General features: G+C 39.2%; 1 protein-coding gene across 12 annotated transcripts in view; it reads right to left on the bottom strand.

Annotated features, from left to right (window-relative positions):
- The window catches only part of LOC309717161 (uncharacterized protein), a 73524-nt gene that overhangs the window by 24257 nt on the left and 36498 nt on the right, over positions 1–12769 (bottom strand). For 11 of the 12 annotated variants that reach the window (XR_014279634.1, XR_014279635.1, XM_082551492.1 and 8 more), the window contains 9 exons: positions 12139–12182; positions 9804–10089; positions 9388–9431; positions 8547–8832; positions 8148–8191; positions 6999–7287; positions 6249–6296; positions 5918–5961; positions 5259–5544 (listed from right to left, as the gene is read on the bottom strand). Coding sequence is in view for 10 of the 12 variants with exons in the window: in XM_082551492.1 (XP_082407618.1) it covers positions 5259–5544; positions 5918–5961; positions 6249–6296; positions 6999–7287; positions 8148–8191; positions 8547–8832; positions 9388–9431; positions 9804–10089; positions 12139–12182 (1371 nt within the window). In the remaining 2 variants the exon portion in view is untranslated. The remainder of the gene's footprint in view (positions 1–5258; positions 5545–5917; positions 5962–6248; positions 6297–6998; positions 7288–8147; positions 8192–8546; positions 8833–9387; positions 9432–9803; positions 10090–12138; positions 12183–12769) is intronic. The other variant, XM_082551500.1, reaches the window with a different exon arrangement.

Raw genomic sequence — 12769 nt, 5'->3', positions numbered from 1 at the left:
CGTGTCACAAATTTAGAGGATCATCATTTAGCCTGGAGAAATAGTTTGCTGCTTTATAAGAAAGCCCTCCGCAAAGCCAGAACATCTTACTATTCATACTGATTGAAGAAAATAAGAACAACCCCAGGTTTCTCTTCAGCTCTGCTGACAAACAGTCAGAGCTCTTTTGAGCCAACCATCCCTTTAACGTTAACTAGTAATGACTTCATGAACTTCTTCACAAATAAAATTTTTATCATTAGAGAAAAAATGACCAATAATCATCCCACAGATGTAATATTATCTACAGCTACTCTTAGTACCATTGATGTTAAGTTAGACTCTTTTTCTCTAATTGATCTTTCTGAGTTAACTTCAATAATTACTTCCTCCAAACCATCAACGTGTCTTTTAGACCTCATTCCTACAAAACTGCTCAAGAAGTCCTGCCATTAATTAATTCTTCGATCTTAAATATGATCAACCTATCTCTAATAATCGGCTATGTACCACAGGCCTTTAAGCTGGCTGTAGTTAAACCTTTACTCAAAAAGCCATCTCTAGACCCAGCAGTCTTAGCTAATTATAGGCCAATCTCCAACCTTCTTTTATATCAAACATCCTTGAAAGAGTAGTTGTCAAACAGCTAACAGATCATCTGCAGAGGCTTATTTGAAGAGTTTCAGTCAGGTTTCAGAGCTCATCACAGCACAGAAACAGCTTTAGTGAAGGTTACAAATGATCTTCTTATGGCCTCTGACAGTGGACTCATCTCTGTGCTTGTCCTGCTAGACCTTAGTGCAGCATTCGATACTGTCGACCATAATATCCTATTAGAGCGATTAGAACATGCTGTAGGTATTACAGGTACTGCACTGCAGTGGTTTGTATCATATCTATCTAATAGACTCCAGTTTGTGCATGTAAATGGAGAGTCCTCTTCACACACTGAGGTTAATTATGGAGTTCCACAGGGTTCAGTGCTAGGACCAATTCTGTTTACATTATACATGCTTCCCTTAGGCAGTATCATTAGAAGACATAGCATACATTTACACTGCTATGCAGATGACACCCAGCTCTATATCTGTCCATGAAGCCAGATAACACACACCAATTAGTTAAACTGCAGGAATGTCTTAAAGACATAAAGACCTGGATGGCCGCTAACTTTCTGCTTCTTAATTCAGATAAAACTGAGGTTATTGTACTCGGCCCTGAAAAGCCTAGAAATATGGTATCTAACCAGATTCTTACTCTGGATGGCATTACCTTGGCCTCCAGTAACGCTGTGAGGAACCTTGGAGTCATTTTTGACCCGGACATGTCCTTCAATGCACATATTAAACAAATATGTAAGACTGCGTTCTTCCATTTGCAACATCTAAAATTAGAAATATCCTGTCTCAGAGTGACGCTGAAAAACTAGTTCATGCATTTATTACTTCCAGGCTGGACGACTGTAATTCATTATTATCAGGATGTCCAAAAAACTCACTGAAAAGCCTTCAGCTAATCCAAAATGCTGCAGCAAGAGTACTGACAGGGACTAGAAAGAGAGAGCAGATTTCTCCTGTTTTGGCTTCCCTTCATTGGCTTCCTGTTAAATCCAGAATTGAATTCAAAATCCTGCTCCTCACATACAAGGTCTTAAATAATCAGGCCCCATCTTATCTTAATGACCTTGTAGTACCATATCACCCTATTAGAGCACTTCGCTCTCGCTCTGCAGGCCTACTTGTTGTTCCCAGAGTATTTAAAAGTAGAATGGGAGGGAGAAGCCTTCAGTTTTCAGGCCCCTCTTCTGTGGAACCAGCTTCCAGTTTGGATTCGGGAGACAGACACTATCTCTACTTTCAAGATTAGGCTTCAAACTTTCCTTTTCTAAAGCATATAGTTAGGGCTGGACCAGGTGACCCTGAATCCTCCCTTAGTTATGCTGCAATAGACGTAGGCTGCCGGGGGATTCCCATGATGCATTGAGTTTTTCCTTTCCAGTCACCTTTCTCACTCACTATGTATTAACAGACCTCTCTGCATTGAATCATCTGTTATTAACCTCTGTCTCTCTTCCACAGCATGTCTTTTATCCTGTCTTCCTTCTCTCACCCCAACCGGTCGTAGCAGATGGCCCCGCCCCTCCCTGACCCTGGTTCTGCCGGAGGTTTCTTCCTGTTAAAACTGAGTTTTTCCTTCCCACTGTTGCCAAAGTGCTTGCACATAGGGGGTCATATGATTGTTGGGTTTTTCTCTGTATCTATGAAGCGCCTTGAGGCGACTTATGTTGTGATTTGGCGCTATATAAATAAAATTGAATTGAATTGAATGCAAACTCCACACAGAAAGGTTCCAGCCAACCAGGAGGCTCAAACACACAACCTTCATGCTGTGAGGAGACAGTGCTAACCACTGCACCACCATGACACCACCAATGCAACAACCTGCAACAGTGATCAGGATTTATGGGTCATCTGATAGAAATCAATCAATATGCTCAGTTATTGATCTCAATTTTCACAGATTTTATATTGTTGATGACACAGAGTTTACACTCAAGCATGTTGGTCTTACCTCTGGATGCTGAGCTGCTCTCTGGTAACTTCTGCACCAGATCAGTTCTGTTCATGTACATGAAGAAGTCTCTGGTCACGTCAACAGACTGCTGACCAAATTCCTCCACCACCAGATTCACTACATCTGCTCTGGTCGATGGTGGACTGAAGAATGAGAAATGTGATATAGTCCTGCTAGGATAAATCATCTGCAAGAGCCTCTTAAATTTCTTGAGCTCCTCATCACTCAAGTCATTCAATGTTTCAAAAAGCAGATATTTAACTGTATTTACTCAAATACAAGTTGTTATAAGTTGCTGTTGTTAAGAACGATCGTGGCTCGAGAGTTGGCAGTTCGTCTTATAATTGGAAGGTTGCCGGTTCAAGCCCCGCCTCGGATAGTCTTGGGCAAGACACTTCACCTACTGGTGTTGGCCAGAGGGGCCGATGGCACGATATGGCAGCCTCGCCTCTGTCAGTCTGCCCCAGGGCAGCTGTGGCTACAAATGTAACTTGCCTCCACCAGTGTGTGAATGTGAGAGTGAATGAATAGTGGAATTGTGAAGCGCTTTGAGGGTCTTGAAAAGCGCTATATAAATGCAATCCATTATTATCTTGATTACAGTATATGAAAAATTGTGAAGAAAGTATAAAACTGTGATCCTGTTTTATGGTTTTGAAGATTTATTTATTTATCCATTTACTCAAACACAAGCTGTTATATTGATTATACTATGTTTATCAAAAGTTGTGAAGAAACTATAAAAGCGTGTAACTAATTTATGCATTTGAATAGGGTTTATTTACAGGCTGCAGTTCTTCTCTCACTGTGCAGATAAAAACTGAAATATATCCATCAAGAATCTTTCCCTGATTTCACATTATCTTTCATTCTTTATTAATATTTGTAAGTAGAATAAAGTTTCCTGTTTAATCTGAAAGTGTTTGATGTTTTCAGATTTCTCTGTCCTGTTGAAGAGTCAGGACAAATGTACATGCTGACACTTCCTCAGCTCATCCTCAGTGGTAAAGACATTCTGACATTAGTGTTGCAGAAAATTACTGCTGAAGAAGTCAAACTGAATGAAGCTTCACTTTGTCACAAACATCCAGCAGAAATCATGAGAAAATGACTCAACATGAGAACTGATGATACTTTAGTCCTCTGACTTTCAGCCTGCTGTCTTGTACTGAATCAGAGATGTGACATGACTCACTTTGTGGATCAGTGCAGAGCGTCGTTCATCCACAGAGTGTTTCTCTGAGGAGAAAAGTGCTCAAAGTCACTCATGACAAACACATTTAACAACTAACTGACAATTATTCAGGAAATATGACTTTGGAAAAATGGACAATATGCAGAACTACACTGAAACCTCCTCAGCAATAATAAACAGTATGAAGGAGTCATTTTTACTCCTCACAAATTATTTTAATCTTGTCACATATTTATGTATTTATTTATTTATTTAGATTTTCTTCCAGGAACAGTTATAAAATATGATTTGGAAAGATAAATATGTGTTTTCCTTTGCCTTTATTACAAATAATATTATTTATAAAGGAAAAGAAGACCTTTTTTAGAAGTTCACAATGAGTTTTGATTTTGTTTTTCCCAAGAAGGTCATGAACCCCCTGTCGATCCTCTATCTCAACATTGAAGTTTACCGGAAGCCCACACATACGAACCAGTCCCTCCTCTTTGACTCCCATCACCCTCTGGAATACAGACTTGGAGTAATCAGAACCCTACACCACCGGGCAGAACATGTTCCCTCTAAGCCTGAAGGGAAAAAGAAGGAACACACACATGTAAAGGAAACACTCAAAACGTGCGGCTATCCTAAATGGGCGTTCTTAAAGTCAGCAAAGAGGCACAGAAAAGAAGACCAGACACCAGCGAGGGAGGATAAGAAGGACAGACGCAACAACATTGTCATCCCCTATGTAGCCGGCGTATCAGAGAAACTCAGTTTTCTCCAAGCATGACATCCCAGTGCATTTCAGACCCAGCAACACACTCAGACAAAAACTGGTTCACCCGAAAGACAAAACGCCAAAACACAAACTTAACAATGTGGTGTATGCTGTACAGTGCAGCGAGGAATGCCCAGACCTCTACATTGGAGAGACCAAACAGCCACTTCACAAGCGCATGGCACAACACAGAAGAGCCACCTCCACAGGACAAGACTCAGCAGTCCATCTGCATCTAAAGGTCAAAGGTCACTCTTTGAGGATGCCAATGTTCACATTTTGGACAGAGAGGACAGACGGTTTGAAAGAGGAGTGAAAGAAGCCATCTATATCCACTGTGAGCGACCATCTTTGAACAGAGGCGGGGTTTACGACACCAACTCTCTGCCATCTATAATTGAGTTTTGAGATCCTTCCCAGACGCCTTAACGCCCACTCACATCCTGGGCCATCTGACCTCAGGAAATCACATGATAGGGTGGGGCCAGGTTTCACAATGAGCTCACCTGAAACTTTGGCTGATTGTAACCTACTCACCTTGGCTCCTGTGATTAGGTAGAGGATCAATAGGGGGTCCATGACCGCCCTGGGGGACATTCCCACTGGCTAAAAATCGGTGACTCTCCACTAATTGCTCTTAGAACTGAAGAAGCTCTCGGATGAAACTTCTTCAAAAAATCTAACCTCCTTAGACTACGATGACCTCGATAGCTGAGAACCTTCATAGACATTTTGATTTTGTTGTCTTACTTCGAGGCAGTGAGCTGCAGTCTGACAGCCTCTGAGCCAGATCAGTCCTCTTCATCTCCTTTAAGACCTCCATGGTCTTCTCCACTGACTGTTGGCCGTACGTCTGCACTATCAGAAACACTGTGTCCTGCAGGTCTGACATCATGTACCACATCCATGTGAAGTCTGAGTAATATTTGTGAAGATGAATTTGTCGCAGGGTCCAGTTGAACTTGTCTAGCTCCGGCTCATTGAGACCATCCAGAGCTTCCAGCAGCAGCTCAATAACAGACTCCATCGTTTCTACCTGGAAAATTCAAAGAAAATGTTCATGAGATAAATGTGACATTTCTCACTTTCAGGTTTGTTTGTTTTCTCATCAACACTTTACAAATGTAGATGTGTTTAGATGACATCATCCATCACATAAGGTGATGATGTCATTGGTCATCTTTGTCACAATGATCACAAACAGCTGATTAACAATTATTCTGCTTCTGTTAACAAGTTCAGGACTTTTCTGACCTGCTGCAGACCTCCCTCACTGCACACGCTCAACTTATCAAACTTTGACCTTTCCAATCAAAATCAAATCATTTGTTTCTATTGAAGATTTCTATCCTGTATTTATGAAATGAAAGCTGGATGATCTGAAGTCAGACAGATGTGACATGACTCACTTTGTGGATCAGTGCAGGCCAACGTTCATCCTCAGAGTGTTTCTCTGACAGAAAAGAAAGATTAAAAGCTTCATTCATGACTGATTTAACATCAGTGTTAATAATCAGACACTTTGAAATAACTGATGCTTTGATTTCATTCTGATGATCCTTGTAAGTTGGATTAATAACAACATTAAACTTGTTAACATGAAGTCATATTTGATGGGAAACTATCAACGTGTGAGGAAATGATCCAGTTCTGTTTCATTCAGTAATTCTTCTTCTTCATCTTCTTCATCTTCATATCAATGAGTGTATTTATTGATTCATGTGTTTTCTGGACACTGACCTTTCTCTGTTTCCTCCACATCAAATCCTTCAGCTGATGATCCTGCAGCTGCAACACATTGAATACAAACTGTAACTACATGACACAGACACTGTGTGTGTCCTTTATGTGTGCTCATCCTGAGTATAACACTGAGTCCTGACAATAAAAAGCTTTAATATTTCACTTTCAGCTGTGCTGACTGAAGGCAGGAGGAGGCCATAGTTACACAATCACAGAGAAATCACTGAAAAGACTTTGAATCATTTACCTCATACAGGTCGTCTGTCTCCATAGTGGAGTTTCAATCAAAGCTAACATAAAGATCCATTTACAACACAAGACTGATATTAATGAGCTCAAAATGCAAAAAACAAAGAAAATATTTTCAAAGGAAAGAAGTTCAAAGAGCTTTAAAACAACATTTACTAAAGAAAGTCACTGATTCAATAAGCTGAATATTTTTACTTTAAACATTGAAATATGAAAACAAATCTGTTTAATTTTACTGTGTTTGTACAACCTGAATGTGTTAATTTATCAACGTCTGTCCAAAATAAATCAGAGGAAACTAATTCTTTCATTTATAAATGATAATAAAGTTTATATTATGCAGTTCTTGTTGTGAGTTTCTCTGATTTAATTCTTTTGATTTTGTTTTCAGTTTGAGCTGTAATATTATGTTTTTAATACTTTTACACTCAGTTAAAAATAATCCCACCATATTTATTGACATTATTACAGAAACTCTGACAGATTATTTCCTCTTACCTTTGAGTCCTGAGCTGCTCTCTGACAGCCTCTGCACCAGATCAGTTCTCTGCATGTCTGTTAAAACCTCCCTGATCACCTCCACAGACTGATGACCCCATTTATCAACCATCTGTTCCACTAGTTCATCTGTCATGTTTGTATATATCTGTATTTGTGGCAGGCCCATTTTGAAGCACGTGAACTGCAGCAACAAATTGAATTCCTCGAGATCCTTTTGATTCAAATGTCTCAGGATTTCCACAAGAATGTTTCTAACAGCTGTCGGTGCTTCTTCCTGAAAAAGGATCTTAAAAGGATTTATTAAGTTACTGTCATTTCACTGTTGGGAGAGTTAAATATTTATGTCTTTTAACTTCCTCAGTGTCTCTGATGTAGACATATAGAGTATTACAGCTGCATGATTATTGGAAAAATCAAAATCACAATTATTTTGTGCAGTGTGGATTTTTGTGACAGAAAATTGTGCTGTCATGTAAACAGAAGATCTCAATTCAATTCCCTTCACTTTGCATTTTAAATAGCAGAACATTTATTTTAAATATCACTCAGTTACGCTCATTTTATTTGTAAAGACAAAATTAGGATCAGGTTCAAAGTTTAACTGTTCAGCCCTATAAAATTTTAATAAAAAAAACATCATAAATCATTAGAATCAAAAATATTTCTCAGAATGATCACTGAAGGAACAGCTGGTAACATCGGTGGTGCTGATGATGTTTACCTCGCTGCCTTCATGAACTGTTTTTATGTGTCTGTAAAACTTTGGTCTCATAAGAAAACACGACTCCCTCTCCATCAGGACTAAAAACTAAATGTTCTCATTTCTCTAACTGAATGTTTGTGTTTTGATTTTTTAAAAAGTAAAGTGAGTGCATGAAATGTGGAAATGGATATTTTAGGACTTTTGATGTTGAAGATTTTCAAAGACAAAGAAAAATCTAAAGATGTCATTTCCTGGTTTTATCGTCAGTAGTAGATCCTTCACTCTGTCGTCAGTGGAAATATTGCTGCAGACTCCACATTAACACTGTGAGAAGCATCCAGTTTCAAAGATGCTTCGTCTGTTTCATCGTGTTTAATGTTCAAGATGAGGATGATTTACAGCCTGAATCTACTGAATGAAAGCTGAGTTAAAGTCACACTCACTCTCTTCAACAGTGCAGCTCCATGTTCATCCACAGAGTGTTTCTCTGAGGAGGAAAGACATTTACCATCAACTCTGAGGATTCAAACATCATCACACATCCAAGTAGAATCAGCCTTCAGACGACACAGATGATTCAAACGGAAAAAGTAACAAAAAAAATACAGTAAAAAAACACATTCATCCTAAGGTTGCAGTAATCACAGAGAGACTGAGTACATCTGTCCATCGTGTATAATAAGCAAACACTCACATCCACACCTACAATTTATAACCACCAATAAATCCATTAGACATCTGATGATATCTATAAGTCAGAATGGTCAGAGTATTGATCTGATATTTCATAGATTTTACTTTGTTGATGACACAGAGTTTACACTCATGCATGTTGGTCTTACCTCTGGATGCTGAGCTGCTCTCTGGTAACTTCTGCACCAGATCAGTTCTGTTCATGTACATGAAGAAGTCTCTGATCACCTCCACAGACTGCAGACCAAGTTCATCCACCACCAGATTCACTATATCTGCTCTGGTTGATAGTTTATTTAACCACGTTGAAGAATATAACAAGTTCCTCAAATGAAAAAGGCTTCGTAGGAATCTCTGAAAGTCCTGAAGTTCATTGTTGTTCAAATTATTCAAATATTCTAAATGCAGATGTTTAACAGCTGCCATTGTTGCCACCTGGAACAGTCAAAACAATCATGGAAGATATATTAATTAATCAATTTACTCAAATAGTAACTACTCTATTGAGTTCAGTATGTTTACCAAAAAAATATGAAGAAGCTATAAAACTGTGATTGTTTTTTCTGACTTTGAAAAATTTATTCTTCTTTACAGGCTGCAGTTCTTCTCTCACACTGTGCAGATAAAAACTAAAAATTTTCATGATATCAGATTGCCTTTAATTCTTTAGTAAATATTTGTAAATAGAATAAAGTTTCCTGTTTAATCTGAAAGTGTTTGATGTTTTCAGATTTCTCTGTCCTGTTGAAGAGTCAGGACAAATGTACATGCTGACACTTCCTCAGCTCATCCTCAGTGGTAAAGACATCCTGACATTAGTGTTGCAGAAAATTACTGCTGAAGAAGTCAAACTGAATGACGCTTCAGTTTGTCACAAACATCCAGCAGAAATCATGAGAAAAATGAGTCAACATGAGAACTGATGATACTTTAGTCCTCTGACTTTCAGCCTGCTGTCTTGTACTGAATCAGAGATGTGACATGACTCACTTTGTGGATCAGTGCAGAGCGTCGTTCATCCACAGGGTGTTTCTCTGAGGAGAAAAGTGCTCAAAGTCACTCATGACAAACACATTTAACAACTAACTGACAATTATTCAGGAAATATGACTTTGGAAAAATGGACAATATGCAGAATTACACTGAAACCTCCTCAGCAATAATAAACAGTATGAAGGAGTCATTTTTACTCCTCCTCACAAAGTATTTGGATTTAATCTGGTCTCATTTTTATGTATTTATTGAAGTAGATTTTTCCAGAACAGCCATAAAATATGTTTTAAAGATGTGTTTTTTTGTCTTTATTACAAATATTATTTATAAAGTCAAAGAAGACTTTAGTCAGACGTTTATGAGACATGAAAACAGTTTTATGACTTTTATGAGTTTTGATTTTGTTGTCTTACTTCGAGCTTCTGAGCTGCAGTCTGACAGCCTCTGAGCCAGATCAGTCCTCTTCATCTTCTTTAAGACCTCCATGGTCTTCTCCACTGACTGTTGGCCGTAAGTCTGCACCATCAGAAACACTGTGTCCTGCAGGTCTGTCCCCCCGTACGGCATCCATGAGAAGACTGAGTAATATTTGTCATGATGAATTTCTCGCAGGCTCTGATTGAACTCACTGAGCTCCGGCTCATTGAGACCATCCAGAGTTTCCAGCAGCAACTCAATAACAGACTCCATCGTTTCTACCTGGAAAATTCAAAGAAAATGTTCATGAGATAAATGTGACATTTCTCACTTTCAGGTTTGTTTGTTTTCTCATCAACACTTTACAAATGTAGATGTGTTTAGTAGGGGTGCAACGATATTCGTATCGATATTGAACCGTTCGATACAGTGCTTTCGGTTCGGTACGCATATGTATCGAACAATACAACATTTGTAATTTATTTTATCAATTTTCCTTCTGACGATGCTGCCTGTGTTGAGCGCTCAGTGAATCTGTGTTCGACTACTCCGCCTAGGCTGCACTGTCCAGCGCAGATCCACTGAGCGCTCAACACAGACAGCATAGTCAGAAGGAAGAGCGCAGGGCAAGCTAGCGAGACAGAAGTTAAGCTCTACTTGCAACAGGCAAATTGAACCTCATTCAGATCTGGCGTTTGGAATTATTTTGGTTTTCATGTGAAGGTAAGTGCGTCATGGACTAAAGTAAAACAGTATGTTGGATGTGCCATGCAATGCTCAATTACATTGGTGTGAACTAGTGTGTTAGCGCAGTTAGCTCGTTAACGTGTTGGCCGTCTAGCCCCATGCACGGAGCGATCGGCGGTAGCTCGTTAAGGAGATTTGCCGTGTTGTGGCGTTAAGGTCATTTCAACGAGATTAACCTGAAAGCACTAGTGGGAACACAACGAATATGACTGCACATTTACGCCGACATCATCCTAGTGCAAAGACAAGTGGAAGCAGACAAAAAAAAGCAAGCATGCTACTAACTTTAGCCGAGTCATTTAGACAGCTGTTAGCACATGATTCTCCTTATGCTGCTGTGAATATAGCCCAGAAGAAGCGGATAGTATAGCTTTTATTTTGGAAAGAGACATTTCTCTGTAATAAACTCTCTTTTCCAAAGATGAGTGATTCCTCAATCAGATACAGGGCTTGCAATATCGCTAGCCCGACGTCCCGGAGCTAGCGATTTTTTTCAGTCGGGCTACCAAAATCTATCTCTTCCCTGCCCGTCGGGCTATTGTAGGAAAAATATATGTCAATGCTTTTGCATTCTTTCAGAAATGTAGCTGGGTAATTATGTCATTGGCATCGGTGAGCCACTGTCAATATGTGACATATTGAAGTCGCGTTTGAATTTGCGCTTGTTTTTTTGCTTTCACTTTGCAATCGTGCGAACTGTGTATAGAGAGCGACAGCACTGATCTGTGAGTGATGATAATTTGTGCACCAATTCCTCTGACATCGTCTTATTAATCGTTAGCTTACTATGCAAACATGACAAGTGAAATCTCCCGCAGCAAGCTTAAACATGTGAGAGGTTGATCGCGCAGAGAATCGCTGAGCTTATGTGAGTGTGTGTGTAAAAGCATTTCAGTTCTGCTGAGCCAAATAAGACAGGTCAGGGTGAAGAAGTGACAGCCAAAGAAAAGCTTACCACAAAACGGAAAAGTTATGACAAATCAGACTATAAGGCAAAAAGAAAGTGCAGCTTTATGGTTTCATGGACAAAAGAATTTCTGTGGCTGCAATATGACGAGCTAAATAACCAGGGCTGCACATAAGTGGTCCGCAGGTGCGCATTCGCTGTCAAAATAAAAAACACGCACAAGGGTTAGGGTTAAATTTAAAAACTGTACTTTTGAGTTAAAATATATATTTATAATTTTAATAAATGACAAATTAAAAATGCATGAACATTTTTTTTGTATCGAAAAAATATCGAACCGTGACACCAAAGTATCGAACCGAACCGAACCGTGAATTTTGTGTATCGTTGCACCCCTAGTGTTTAGATGACATCATCCATCACATAAGGTGATGATGTCATTGGTCATATTTGTCACAATGATCACAAACAGCTGATTAACAATTATTCTGCTTCTGTTAACAAGTTCAGGACTTTTCTGACCTGCTGCAGACCTCCCTCACTGCACACGCTCAACTTATCAAACTTTGACTTTTCCAATCAAAATCAAATCATTTGTTTCTATTGAAGATTTCTATCCTGTATTTATGAAATGAAAGCTGGATGATCTGAAGTCAGACAGATGTGACATGACTCACTTTGTGGATCAGTGCAGGCCAACGTTCATCCTCAGAGTGTTTCTCTGACAGAAAAGAAAGATTAAAAGCTTCATTCATGACTGATTTAACATCAGTGTTAATAATCACTTCTAAAAAAAACACATATTCACACCTAGTCACACTCTCCCTTTATTGATCCCCCAATGGTTTTTTAATGCAACTCCCCTTATAATTATCTACTAGTCACACAAACATACTCCAACAGTAAGACTCGGTGATTAGAGACAGGGGTTACAAGTGGGTCTACAACAGTCAGCAAAACAAGTCATAAAAAGAATAGATGTTGTTTCTTTATCAAGAGCATCTGAGGACACATACCCTAATGTTCACATAGAAAGGTACACCCCCCTAACTGTACCTCTATAGTTTGCACCGTTTTCTTTACAACCTGCTCTTTATCTCTGCATGACAGAGGCCAACTGAAACCAAGTCCACCTATATAAAAACACCCCATCAGACACATGGTATTTTCCTCAGCATTTCACAACTGCCACAAGGTATATCGTTTTAACTTTTTTCGGACCCCAGACACAGTGGTGTGAGGTAGTTTGCACCGTCATGGTGCACATCCTTTAATTTAGCCATGTAGAAAGCATTGTTTGTTTGGAAC

Source organism: Aulonocara stuartgranti (genome assembly GCF_965226115.1).
Source record: "Aulonocara stuartgranti genome assembly, chromosome: 11".
NCBI classification, from domain to species: Eukaryota; Metazoa; Chordata; class Actinopteri; order Cichliformes; family Cichlidae; genus Aulonocara; species Aulonocara stuartgranti.
The sequence above is the reverse complement of the archived record's forward strand: the minus strand, read 5'-3'. Positions and strand labels throughout refer to the sequence as shown.